At 40.4% G+C, this 11135-nt stretch overlaps 2 protein-coding genes across 3 annotated transcripts in view; one reads left to right on the top strand and one right to left on the bottom strand.

Moving 5' to 3' along the window:
- Window positions 1-1585: 1585 nt before the first annotated feature.
- On the bottom strand, window positions 1586-8595 carry LOC140726598 (DNA ligase 4-like). The gene is made up of 2 exons (XM_073043185.1): window positions 8297-8595; window positions 1586-6104 (listed from the first exon to the last, which is right to left on the bottom strand). Exon 2 carries the CDS (start codon window positions 6071-6073, stop codon window positions 3335-3337), a length of 2739 nt encoding a protein of 912 aa, XP_072899286.1. The 5' UTR covers window positions 6074-6104; window positions 8297-8595; the 3' UTR covers window positions 1586-3334.
- Window positions 8596-8633: 38 nt separating this feature from the next.
- Window positions 8634-11135, top strand: part of LOC140726601 (protein ABHD13) — a 31319-nt gene continuing 28817 nt past the window's right edge. The window contains exon 1 of one of the 2 annotated variants that reach the window (XM_073043189.1): window positions 8634-8677. The gene's annotated coding sequence lies outside the window, so the exon portion shown is untranslated. The remainder of the gene's footprint in view (window positions 8678-11135) is intronic. The other variant, XM_073043195.1, reaches the window with a different exon arrangement.

The following is an 11135-nucleotide window of genomic DNA, read 5'->3' as shown; positions in this document are numbered from 1 at the left end:
AAACAGATCGTTAAAGACAGCCCTGCTGTGCTGGAATCCCAGCAGAAATCCAGCCTTTGTACTGCTGTACATCGCTGTGCTAGGCAACAAGCTTGAATCCAATGGATCACTCCATGGCCACTGAGTTGTGCAGGTCAGGGGAAGCCATGCAGCTGCTCAGTACTGAGACATTAGTGACTGATGAGACTGCCAGCAACTGCATCAGCTGTTCACACACTCTGTGTTTTGAGTCAAGACCCTTTGCCAAGACTGGAATAAAAAAGACAAAGAGTAGATTTAAAAGCTGGGGGAGGGGAGAGAGAAACACAAGGTGATAGGTGATACCGGGAGGGGGAAGGATGAAGTAAAGAGCTGGGAGGTTGATTGGTGAAAGAGATACAGGGCTAGAGAAGGAGGAATTGAATAGGAGAGGACAGAAGGCCATGGAAGAAAGAAAAGGGGGAGTGGACAGTACAAAAGGTTAAGGTTATAGCATGATACTGATGAAATTGGAAAGTGCACAATGGAATTTAGCATTTTGGGAAGCTAAACCAGCCAGCTCAGAGCATACACAGTGAATGGCAAGGCCCCAGGGAATATTATTGAATAAAAGGACAAGAATAGTTCCCTGAAAATGGCAACAAAGGTAGTGAAAGTAGGCATACAGCATGCCTTCCTTCATTAGCCAAGGTATTCAGCACAATGTCATGTTAGTTGTACAATATTTCAGTCAGGTGATATGGGGAGAAGGTAGGAACAGGGTACTGATTGTGGATGGTCAGCCACGATCATATTGAATGGCGGTGCTGGCTCAAAGGGCCAAATGGCCTACTCCTGCACCTATTGTCTATTGAGAATATTGTGTGCAATTCTGATCCCACTTCTGGAATGATATGAAAAGCTAGAAAGGGTGAAGATTTACAAGGATGTTGCCTGGTTTAGCAGGCGTGAATTGAAAGGAAAGTCATCATCTGTCTAACAAATCTGATCCGAGTTTTTTTATGACAAAGGAGCTTAATGAGGGTAAGGCAGTAGATGTTAGCTACATGGACTTCAGTAAGGCATTGATAATGTCCCTCATGGTAAGTTCATTCAGAAGGTAAAGCCGAATGGGATTAAGAATCAATTACAAGTTTGGATTCAGAAGACAGGGAAAAGGGTTGGAAGGCTGTTATTCTCACTGGAAGTCTGTGATCAGTGGTACTCCACTAGGATTGATAGTGGGACATCTGTTGTGTGATGTATATCAATCACATGGATGAGAATGCAGTTGAGTAGATGAGACCAAGACTGGAGGAGTTCTGGACAGTGTAAATAATACAGTAGGATCCAGATCAGTTACAGATATTGGTAGAGAAGTGGAAGATGGGGTTTAATCTTGCACGCAGAGAGGTCAAATGGCAGTAGAAAGTACTTAGTTAAAGGTAGACCCCTAAGTAGCATTTTAGTACAGAATGATGTTGGGCTCCAAGTCCCTAGTTGTCTGAAAGTGGCTATGGAAGAGGATTAGGTAGTAAAGAATGCATATGGCATGCTAGTCTTCATTGTTGAAAATAAGAGTAAGGAAATCATGCTGCAGATACAATATACAAAACTTTAATCAGACTATACTTAAAAAAAAGCTTTATTTGTCACATGCATATCCCATCATACAGCAAATTGTAATGTTTGAGCCCAAGACCAACACAGTTAGAGGATGTGCTTGAACACTTGTGGAGTACTGCATGCAGGAAGGATGTGGGGACTGTGAAGGTGCAGGTCACCAGTATTAGAAGGTAAGCGCTATAAGGAAAGATTGGACAAACTTAGGCTGTTCTCCCTAGCACATTCAAAGCTAAGATGAGACCCGATACAGGTTTTTTAAAATTATAAGCATAAATTGGATAGAGTAGGAATTGTTTCCACATGGTAATTTCAAACACCAAAGTTTATGTTTTAAGCTGGGGGGAGCAGGTTTAAAAACGAAGATTGGTATTTGCCTGAAATGGGTTTCCGGGGTTCTAGTGAAATCACAGAATCTGGGGGAGTTTAAGAGGATTTTGATTAAAAACATGAATATTAAGGGAATAGGGGGATGTAGATGATTTAATATAAATTGGCATCAAGATAAGCACAATATAGAGGACAGAATAACCTGTCCAGTGCACTACTATTCTATGTTCTATCTGTGTCCCATGGTTTGGATGTCTAAAACAGAGGGTATGGACTTAAGGCGGGGAGGGGGGTTTAAGGCAACCTGAGGGGCAAATTTTTCAAAGTTGGTTTCTGCAATGAGTTGCCACAGGAGGTAGCAATGATAAGGTATCTGAGCAGGTAATTGGCTGAGGGATAAACAGAAGATGAGACTTGCCTGTTACATGGTAGATAATCTGATCCATGTTTCCTTTGGCTCAGTCCAGCATCTTGTTGGACACTGATTGTTTCAGAAAATGTTGAATCAAAACAGAGCATTTGGAATAACTGTTGGTATAATAAAAGCTAACATATTTGTGAATTTCCTTTCATGATATTACACTAAAATGACTTCAACTAGAATGAAGTGTTTTATGTAAACACCCTCTCCTCCAGTTTCTTACTATCTGCTTTCTTTTGGAATTATTTTCAAAGCTATGATCTTATTACCTTACAGCCTTTGCTTGGTTTATTTACCTTAACAAACATTTGTTACATTTTGTCTACAATGATATGTTTAGTTCATCATCAGCTTGGGATGTTATTACCAGTGTAAAACAACTTCTCAGTTAATTAAATGTCAATTCCAATACCAAGGACAGTCATTATTTTAGATGTTGACAAAAACTTAGTTAAAGGTGTTTACGTGGTAAAATAGTACATACTTCCTTTTTCAGTAGTCAAACAGGTATGGCTCATACACCAACAGCTCAACAGCTGGCATGTTATGATTCTGCTTTAAAAAAATGTTGCATTACCTGTTCTCTCAGAGAACATCACACATATAATAAAAGTACTCTTTGCTATTGCACTCCCATGCTGATCTTCCTTGAGGCTAACATTTCTAATGCTTTAGTTTAAAAATAGAAAATTCAAAGAGTTGGTTTTAATTAAACACATTAAGATGAAACAACCAGCACAACAGTTGTTTAATTGCATAGTTTCATATTGTGGTGTGCATTATAGTTTTATTTCTGCATGAAAAACCTCAGTTTTGTAAATAAGGACTGTTAATAATCTTTACCTGGAATTAAAGACAATGATCTAGGAGAAAAATATTCATTTATATAACAGAGATTCAGACATCACTTTGCAGCTGGTGAACTTAATGACTGCACAGCTCTACATTGCCCTCCAAGAATTGACCATTCTTACTAATTTTTCAATGATTTTTAGCAGTCTTCTAAAGTAAGTAATCTTTTTCATCTTTCATACACCCAGCTTTCAGTGAATCAGATACCCATGATTCCATCACAATTTTAAATTTCCTTTTAAATGTTCTCCTGAGCAATTTCAGTGCTGAGAGACGTTGTTTATCAAGACCAATAATGACATGGGAGACACCTTCTTGCAGTCTCGTGACACACTTCGCGCCATGAAAACGCAGCTCCAAGACCCTCAGATCTAAACTTGTGTTGCGTATCCGTGTACTGTTGTCACCAATTCTGCTGTAGAAGTCAATATAAATTATGCAGCATCTGAACATACTTAGAGGTGATTTGTCCCAGAAGTACTGATGCTCCAGGTCAGCAATAGATGAGAAGGGCAATTCCTTTACTGGTTTATTCATTCTTTCGAAAACTTCTTGCAGCTGGATTTTATCAACATCAGCATAATAGCTGTCACCATAGCTATCATATTCTTGAGCAAAATGTTCTTCTGTTGAAGGTGACATATGAATCATATACTGAGGTTGCCAGGGTACAAAATGTTTCTTTTGCAAACAATCAACCAACCACTCAGCTTTCACAATATCATGCTCATTAGCAGTGACAAGGTTTTTAACACGGATATTGACAGTGCCCACAATGATGCAGTAAGTATCAGGTCCAGGATTCTGTACAACTAATCCTCCACATTCAGCTATTCCCTTTTCCAGATCAGCTTTAGGATAATGGTCAAGGCCATTTAAGACACAAAATTCAACATTTTCAAAAATATTCGAAACTTTGCTGATATTGGTTAGATCTTGGGCCTTAAACTGTTCTGCGATACCAATCAATTTTTTGGCTTTTGTCAAAACTTTACGCTTCTTCTTCTCTGGCTCATCATCATTTAGGTCTACATGTTTGGATGCAAGTTTCCCTGATGCTTTTTTATGCAGTTGACTCAGATCATGCAAGGTCATGCACTCATACCAGTGTTTATCATCTCTGATCTTCTCAATTCGTGGAAAACGCAATGTACAACCTGTTTTATACGCATCACTGTTTACAATTTCAGCTGCCTTAACTTGCAGAACGACCGAATTGCAGGGCTCAATGTAGACCTCTGGTTTTTCAGTACCACACAGAATATTTTCAGGAGGATCTTTTTTATGGTAAGGTTTCCAGTGATTAGCTAGTTTCAGCCCCAGGTCGTACAGTTCCTTCATTGTATATCCAGAGCCTACACGGCAAACTGAGTGAAAGACTGCCGGCTTCTCACCAGTTGAAGGAACTTCTGCAACAGCACACAGAAAATGGGACACCATTCCACCCCGATGACCTTTACCAAAGTAACCTCCAACAATCAAGATGTCAAGCTCATCCATCAATCCATCAACATATTCTGGTTTAATTTTCAACCAGCCTTCACCACGTTTGTCTGGTTTATAAACAGATAAAGGATCCTTTATCATGATTCCTTCTTCCCGTTTATCTATGGCATCATTCAAGGCATCAGCAACATCTTTTTTTGTTTTTATTTCTGTTTTTTCCACAACCTGAAAATGCCCTGGCACTTCTGTGAAGATAGTCTGAAGGATTTCATGTCTTTTCCTGAGAGTTTCATTTGCCATTTTCTGATTATTTACCATTAGCACATCAAATACACAGAAACAAGTTTGTAATTCTGAATCCTCCACCATTCTTTTGATATCAAATTTGTTTCCTTTCTGCATAAAGGTTTTTGTAACAGGGTTGTAAGCCATCATTTCTCCATCAAGGATGCAATTTTGCACTGTGCTCTTGAAGGCATTATGAATAAATGGTGTGAGAGATCCTTGTAATGGTGAAGCACCGAACTGTTGGCTGTAATCATAGCTATTACGTGAAAAACATTTGTAAATATCTCCATCTTTGTGAAGCTGCATACGCTCCCCATCTAATTTAGTTTCTAGGTAAAAACTCTGATTGTGCATTAACTTTTCAATGTTTTTCATATTAGCAACACCAGCAAGCATTGGCTTAAAAGCAGAAAACAACATTATGGAGACATCACTGAGAGATACACTGGGATCATGGAGCTGTCTGCAAACTTTTTCCAAATCTGTTGTCACGCTATGAAGCTCTACAGCATCTGGATGGAATAACTGAAGTATAGTTTGTTGACTGATGCCTAACTTCATGTCTTTCAGGATCATACGAATAAGCCACTTTTGTTCCAATGCAGAACTCTGACAGATTAACTGCAACAGGCTCTTTTTGACTAAATCTTTTCTCTTGACAGCGTTATTAAGTGCAATGGAGTCCAAATGCTCATTTACCCCACAAACAGTCAACGTGCCTTTATTTGGACACCTCTGTTTCAGAACAAAATACGCAATCACAGCAAAATCACCTGCCTCTCCATATGAGGTTGATGGAGCTCGATAGTTCAAGAGTTTCAGAGCATCTTTTCCCTCTTTTGGCAAACCAAGAACTTCAATGTAAAGTTTTGCGAGCATTGTTTCTTTAATGCCATATGCCATCCTCTCCCTCTCCAGTTGAGGAAGTATCAGGCGCAGTGCTGGGTAAAAAGAATCAGTGGTGTCTAAATCATTCTTATGAAGAGCATTATGAAATTCTCTCCATGAATCCAGAAAGTCTTTGAAATACTTGTTTTTTTCCGGTCTGGATTTAGTTTTCTGTATTTTTTCCAAAGTTGAACAGAGATCACTGAAGGGAACTTCAGAAGCCACAGTTTTTACTGGTGAACTGCGCGACACAGATGCTGCAGACATGATCAAATTATTGCACTCAAAGATGTGTAATCTGAAAATTCAGAACATAATAGTTGATAATCATTTTGCTTTTAAGACAAAGTGAAAAAACACAGAAAAATCTGATTTAACACTCTGGTTTTAAATTCATTTACAGTATATTCAGTTTCCTGCTGTCATGGACTCCCTATTTGAACATCATAAATTCATGACCCAGACAACAAATGCTGGGAAAATACCCATGAGTCACATTGCAGATACATCCTTTTACCACTAGATGTGGTTTCTAAATCTATCAATGGTATAACCAAGGACTTCAGCAAAACTTTATACCGATTTTCTATAAATAATGCTACTGGTAAAATAATCAATTTGATGCAATGCATGACATTTGGACATGCAGACAACGATGCTGAGTTATCAGTACCGTGAGCTTTTCCTGCTTCCAGCCCTGATGGAATAGCTGCACAGACTGCACCTTCGAGTATTTCTGACGTTACTTTCAGATGGTACAATTTAGAATATATTCCCTCCTCCCTACTTCTTTTTTCCCCTTAATCACCTTTCAAGAGGGAAGAAGAAAGCTTCCCAGTATATAGATACATGAGAGAGGGCTGGACAGAGGCTCATAGATGATAAATGTAACTATCTTGGGATGGGGTGGGAGGGAGGTGTTTAACAATGGACAGGTTGAGCCATGAGGGATGTGAGGAGAGAGGAAAAGTGACCAAAGATAGAAAAAATCCAGGTTCATGAGTGTGTGTGAGTCAGTGTGACAGTGACAGAACACAAGGTGCAAATTACCTCAAATTAAAGTTATGTATGTGTGCATACCATTCAGCTGTAGTGGAAAGAGGTGTTCTTCCAACTTTCCATAGCAATTGAGAAGACCAAGGTCAGAGAGGTCAGAGGGAATGGAGAATTGAAATGACATGCAACCAGTAGCTTGGAGACTACTGTGCTCTGCAAAACATTTGACTTGTCTATGCTTGGCTTCACCAATGTGGAGGAGGCCACATTGGGAGCAGCGAATGCAGTAAACTAGATTCAAAGAGGTGCGTGTTAATCTTAACCTCATTTGGAAGGACCGTATGGTGGAACCGAGGGACAGGTAGGTGTTCACCTTTAATGGTGATGAGGGAAAGTGCCTGAGGATGGGTTAGGATGAATTGGAAGTGATGATTGAACTCAAGAGCCACAAGGGGAGATTCCCTCCCAGCAAGTGGGCTGAGGGTAAGATGAGAGGGGCAGCAATATTGCCATAAATAACGAAGAATTGTTTGTTGGATGTACTGACTAGTGGAGTGAAAAGGAATTCTTTCACTCATCTGAATGGTGGAGGGTTAGGAAAGAGGACAAGATAGAGAGGGTGGTCTAGTACAAAGGATTGTTGGATACAGGAACTGTCATAAGGTGACTTCTGGAGCACAGAAAATAGTGAAGGACAAAATGATGAATATGCTTGAGGATTCAAGACACAAAAGGCCTCAAAGGAGCTCAGGAGAGAGCAGGAATATAGTTTTGGGATAGCACGGGGGTTCCCAATCTGTTTTATGCCAACCAGCTTTACCGTTATCTGAGGGATCCATGAACTCCAGATTGGGAACCCTTAGGGTAGATGATCAGCCATGATTGTTTGATTTTGTGAACTCAGAGGCTGAAGTCTTCAGGTAGGAAATTAGTTATTGATTATTGTTTGGGTTGTGGTGACGCTATACATCTTGAAAGAAATAAAAGCAAATATTAATTACTGACAAGATTTAAAAGATGATTTTATGCATAAGTACTACTGAATGAAGAACACACGTTTTAAATAAAGATCTCAAAATATTTTCACACAACACGCAATATTATTGCATTGCTGCTGTCACTAACCAGTACCTTGAATACATATGGCGAGAACAAATGGGTGTTTTGACGTTGAGTACCACTCGACTGGCTTAATGGACTAATGGAATTTTGCTGAGGTAAAATGGTTTAAAATAATCCTTGAATGTTAGTGCATTTTTAAAAAAAATATTCATTTACGAGATGTGGGTGTCGCCAGCTAAGCCAGCATTTATTGCCCACCCCTAGTTGCCCTTGTGAAGGGGTGATGAGCTGCCTTCTTGAACCGCTGCTGTCTCAGAGGTGTAGATACACTCACAGTGCTGTTAGGGAGGGAATCTAATGATGTTGACCCAGCAACAATAAAGGAACGGCGAGACAATAAAATACGCTGAACGGATTTTGTACTAGACTTACCTAAAAAAGCTGCCCACCAAAAAATAGTTAATACATGTTCCCTTCCAGTGTTAGCAATCTAACAGTGATTTCGTCTCGAAGTTCACTCTTCAAAACTGTAGTCAAGACGGTACAGCAGATTAAAAAAGAACGGACTCTCAGACTGCAAGCGGGAAGCAAGGAGCAAACAAGTAGTTCAAACGGTTTACAAAAAGTAAAGTAAGGATTGGGAAGCGTACAACTCGACTTGTCAGGAGCAGGAATTACAAACTGGAGATCAGGGTTGTCTCACTTTGACCTCTTCCGTAAACGTCGCGTTGCATTGTGGAAGACCGGATGCTGTGGCAGAGACATTGCTGTCGTCACGTCCGGCATTTCACTTCGCCCGCAAAGATGGAGACGGTGAGTGTTTGAGGACTTTGGGCGCCGATGTCTGTTGGTCATTTTATGTGTGAGGGCAACGCACATGTTGGCGATTTACTGCTTCTCCCCCAGCCCCCTCCCTTCATCCAGGCGGCCTGGGACTGCGGCAAGATGAGGTTGGAGACGGCCGAGGCCGTGCGGTTGGCGAGGCTCCTCCGCTTCTTACCGCGGTCACAGACAGTCACACTCAGGTTCAGGTCCCCTGTCGGAAATAGGTATTTGCGGATGTTTGTATGTGCACAGTATAAACACTTAAATGCATGCTAAAATAAAGGGGAAAGGCTGCAAAATTGTGGATGGTTGTGTTAGATTTTAGATTTAAGGCTGCATATTTACTATCTTTTCCTGTAATTGAAAAATGGCATGTTCTGTGAATTCGTCAGATTTTGGTTTTTATTATAAACTATTTATGAAGATACCTATCGGACAACACTTATGAGATAAGAGAGTGTAAATAAGTAGACTACTTTTTCTGGTAAATCAGAGTTTGGAGTTAAAAATAACAGTTGAAAGAACTCGGTATGTTAAGCAGCATCTGTGGAAACGAAAATTCGATGTTCGTAGTGAAATTCTGCACAAGGGCTGGGAGTACAGAGTGCAGCTAAATGGTGTGAAGAGGTAAATAGGCACTGGCAGGCGTTGGGTGAGCTGGGGAGGACGGGTAAATGGTGACGGACAGCTGCTGGTGAGTGACGAAAGAAGAGAAGAGGTAAAAGGGTCAGATGGAGTTGGGAATCGGAAATGCGGCATAGAGGCAGGTTAAAAGGTGATAAGTTTGGAATACTGGGTTGATGGAACAAGTTGTGAGAGGATATGTGACTCAGCATTCGTGTGTGAGTGATAGGCAAATGGAAGGAAGGAGAGCTTGTGTGCATTGTGAGAGAGAATGGAACACAAGGGGTGTGAGCTACCTGAGACTGCAAATTCAATGTTTGTACCATTTGGCTGTTATTCTGGTTTGTGTTTGGCCTCACCTTGGAGTGGAGAATGCTGAGCACAGATGGGTTGGTGTGGAGTTGCAATGGCATGAGCCAGGAGGTTGGCATGGGCAATGAGAACAGAGTAACACATACACTTACTCCACATTTGGTCTCCATGATATTCTGAATAAATAAATAAATGTGGCCTCTTCTCTATGCAGAGCACTGAATGCAGTAGGTGAGGTTGGCGAGGTGCATTTAGACATTTGCCTTTGTTTTAGGTCTCTGGATAATTTGTCTTCTCATTGAGTTGTATATTCTTCAAGATCTAAGATGCCTACTGTTTGATAATTATGCTATTAAAAACAAATCCAAGTTTATCTGTAGTGGTAATTGTACAATGTTACAAGAAATTGAATATTTACACTTGATGAAAATGAAACTACTGAATGTGCTGGAAACCTTTATCAAAAACAATGAAAAATACTGGAATCACTTAAATGATCTTTAATATGTAAAAAGATAAACACAGTTAACATCCTGATCGAAGACCAGAAGAACAGTTCCAGTTAGTTGTCTTTCATTGCACAATCTGACTCGCTTATTGATACGAGCAGCATAGGACAAGAGAAACCTTGTCCAATCCAACCTACGTCTCCGTGTCTGCATTTAAATCTGATCACTTGTTTTTCTCACTTTACCAGTTCAGTTCCCTTCTACAAATACTAATTAATGCGCTGACCATCTCCAATGCATTTCATGCTTAAAAACAAATAAGTTCATGACATTGCTTGAGTTACAAGGATCCTGTGAGAGCCACGTGCAGAAATCCTTAGTGACAGGTGAGGTACCGCAGGCTTGGAATAGCTATTGTTGTTCTGCTGTTTAAGGAAGGCTGTGAACATAAACCAGGAAATTATAGACTGGTGTGCCTGACGTCAGTGGGAAAGTTATTGGAAGGTATTCTAAGAGGCCAGGTATGTGTATTGAGATAGAGAGGGACTGAGTAGGAATAGGCGACATGGCTTTGTGTGTGGTAGGCGTGTCTGACCAATCTTACAGTTTTTTGAGGAAGTTACCAGGAAAGTTAATGAAGGCAAGGCAGTGGATTATGTTGACCTGGACTTCAGCATGGCATTTAATGAGGTCGCACATGAGAGATTGGTCAAGAAGGCTCAGTCGCTCAGTATTCAAGATGAGGTAGTAAATTGAAAAAGACATTGGCTTTGTGGAAGAAAGTGATAGCAGATGGTTGCCTCTCTGACTGGAGGTCTGTGGTTAGTAGAGTGTTGCGGGGGTCGGTCCTGGGTCCGTTGTTGTTTATTGTCCAGATCGTTGATATAGATGACAATGTGGATCAGCAAATTTGCAGATTACACCAAAATTGGGGATGCAGTGGACAACGAGGAAGACAATCAGAGTTTGCAATGGAATCTGGACCAGCTGGAAAAATGGACTGAAAAATGGCAGATGGAATTTAATGCAGACAGGTGTGAGGTATTGCACTTTGAGAGGAG

Source organism: Hemitrygon akajei, chromosome 4 (assembly GCF_048418815.1).
Source record: "Hemitrygon akajei chromosome 4, sHemAka1.3, whole genome shotgun sequence".
Lineage (NCBI taxonomy): Eukaryota > Metazoa > Chordata > Chondrichthyes > Myliobatiformes > Dasyatidae > Hemitrygon > Hemitrygon akajei.
This window is presented reverse-complemented; position numbering and strand designations above follow the sequence as displayed.

Coding starts and splice junctions, on each gene's coding strand:
- LOC140726598 (XM_073043185.1), bottom strand. CDS start 6,073: ATGTCTGCAGCATCTGTGTCGCGCAGTTCACCAGTAAAAACTGTGGCT.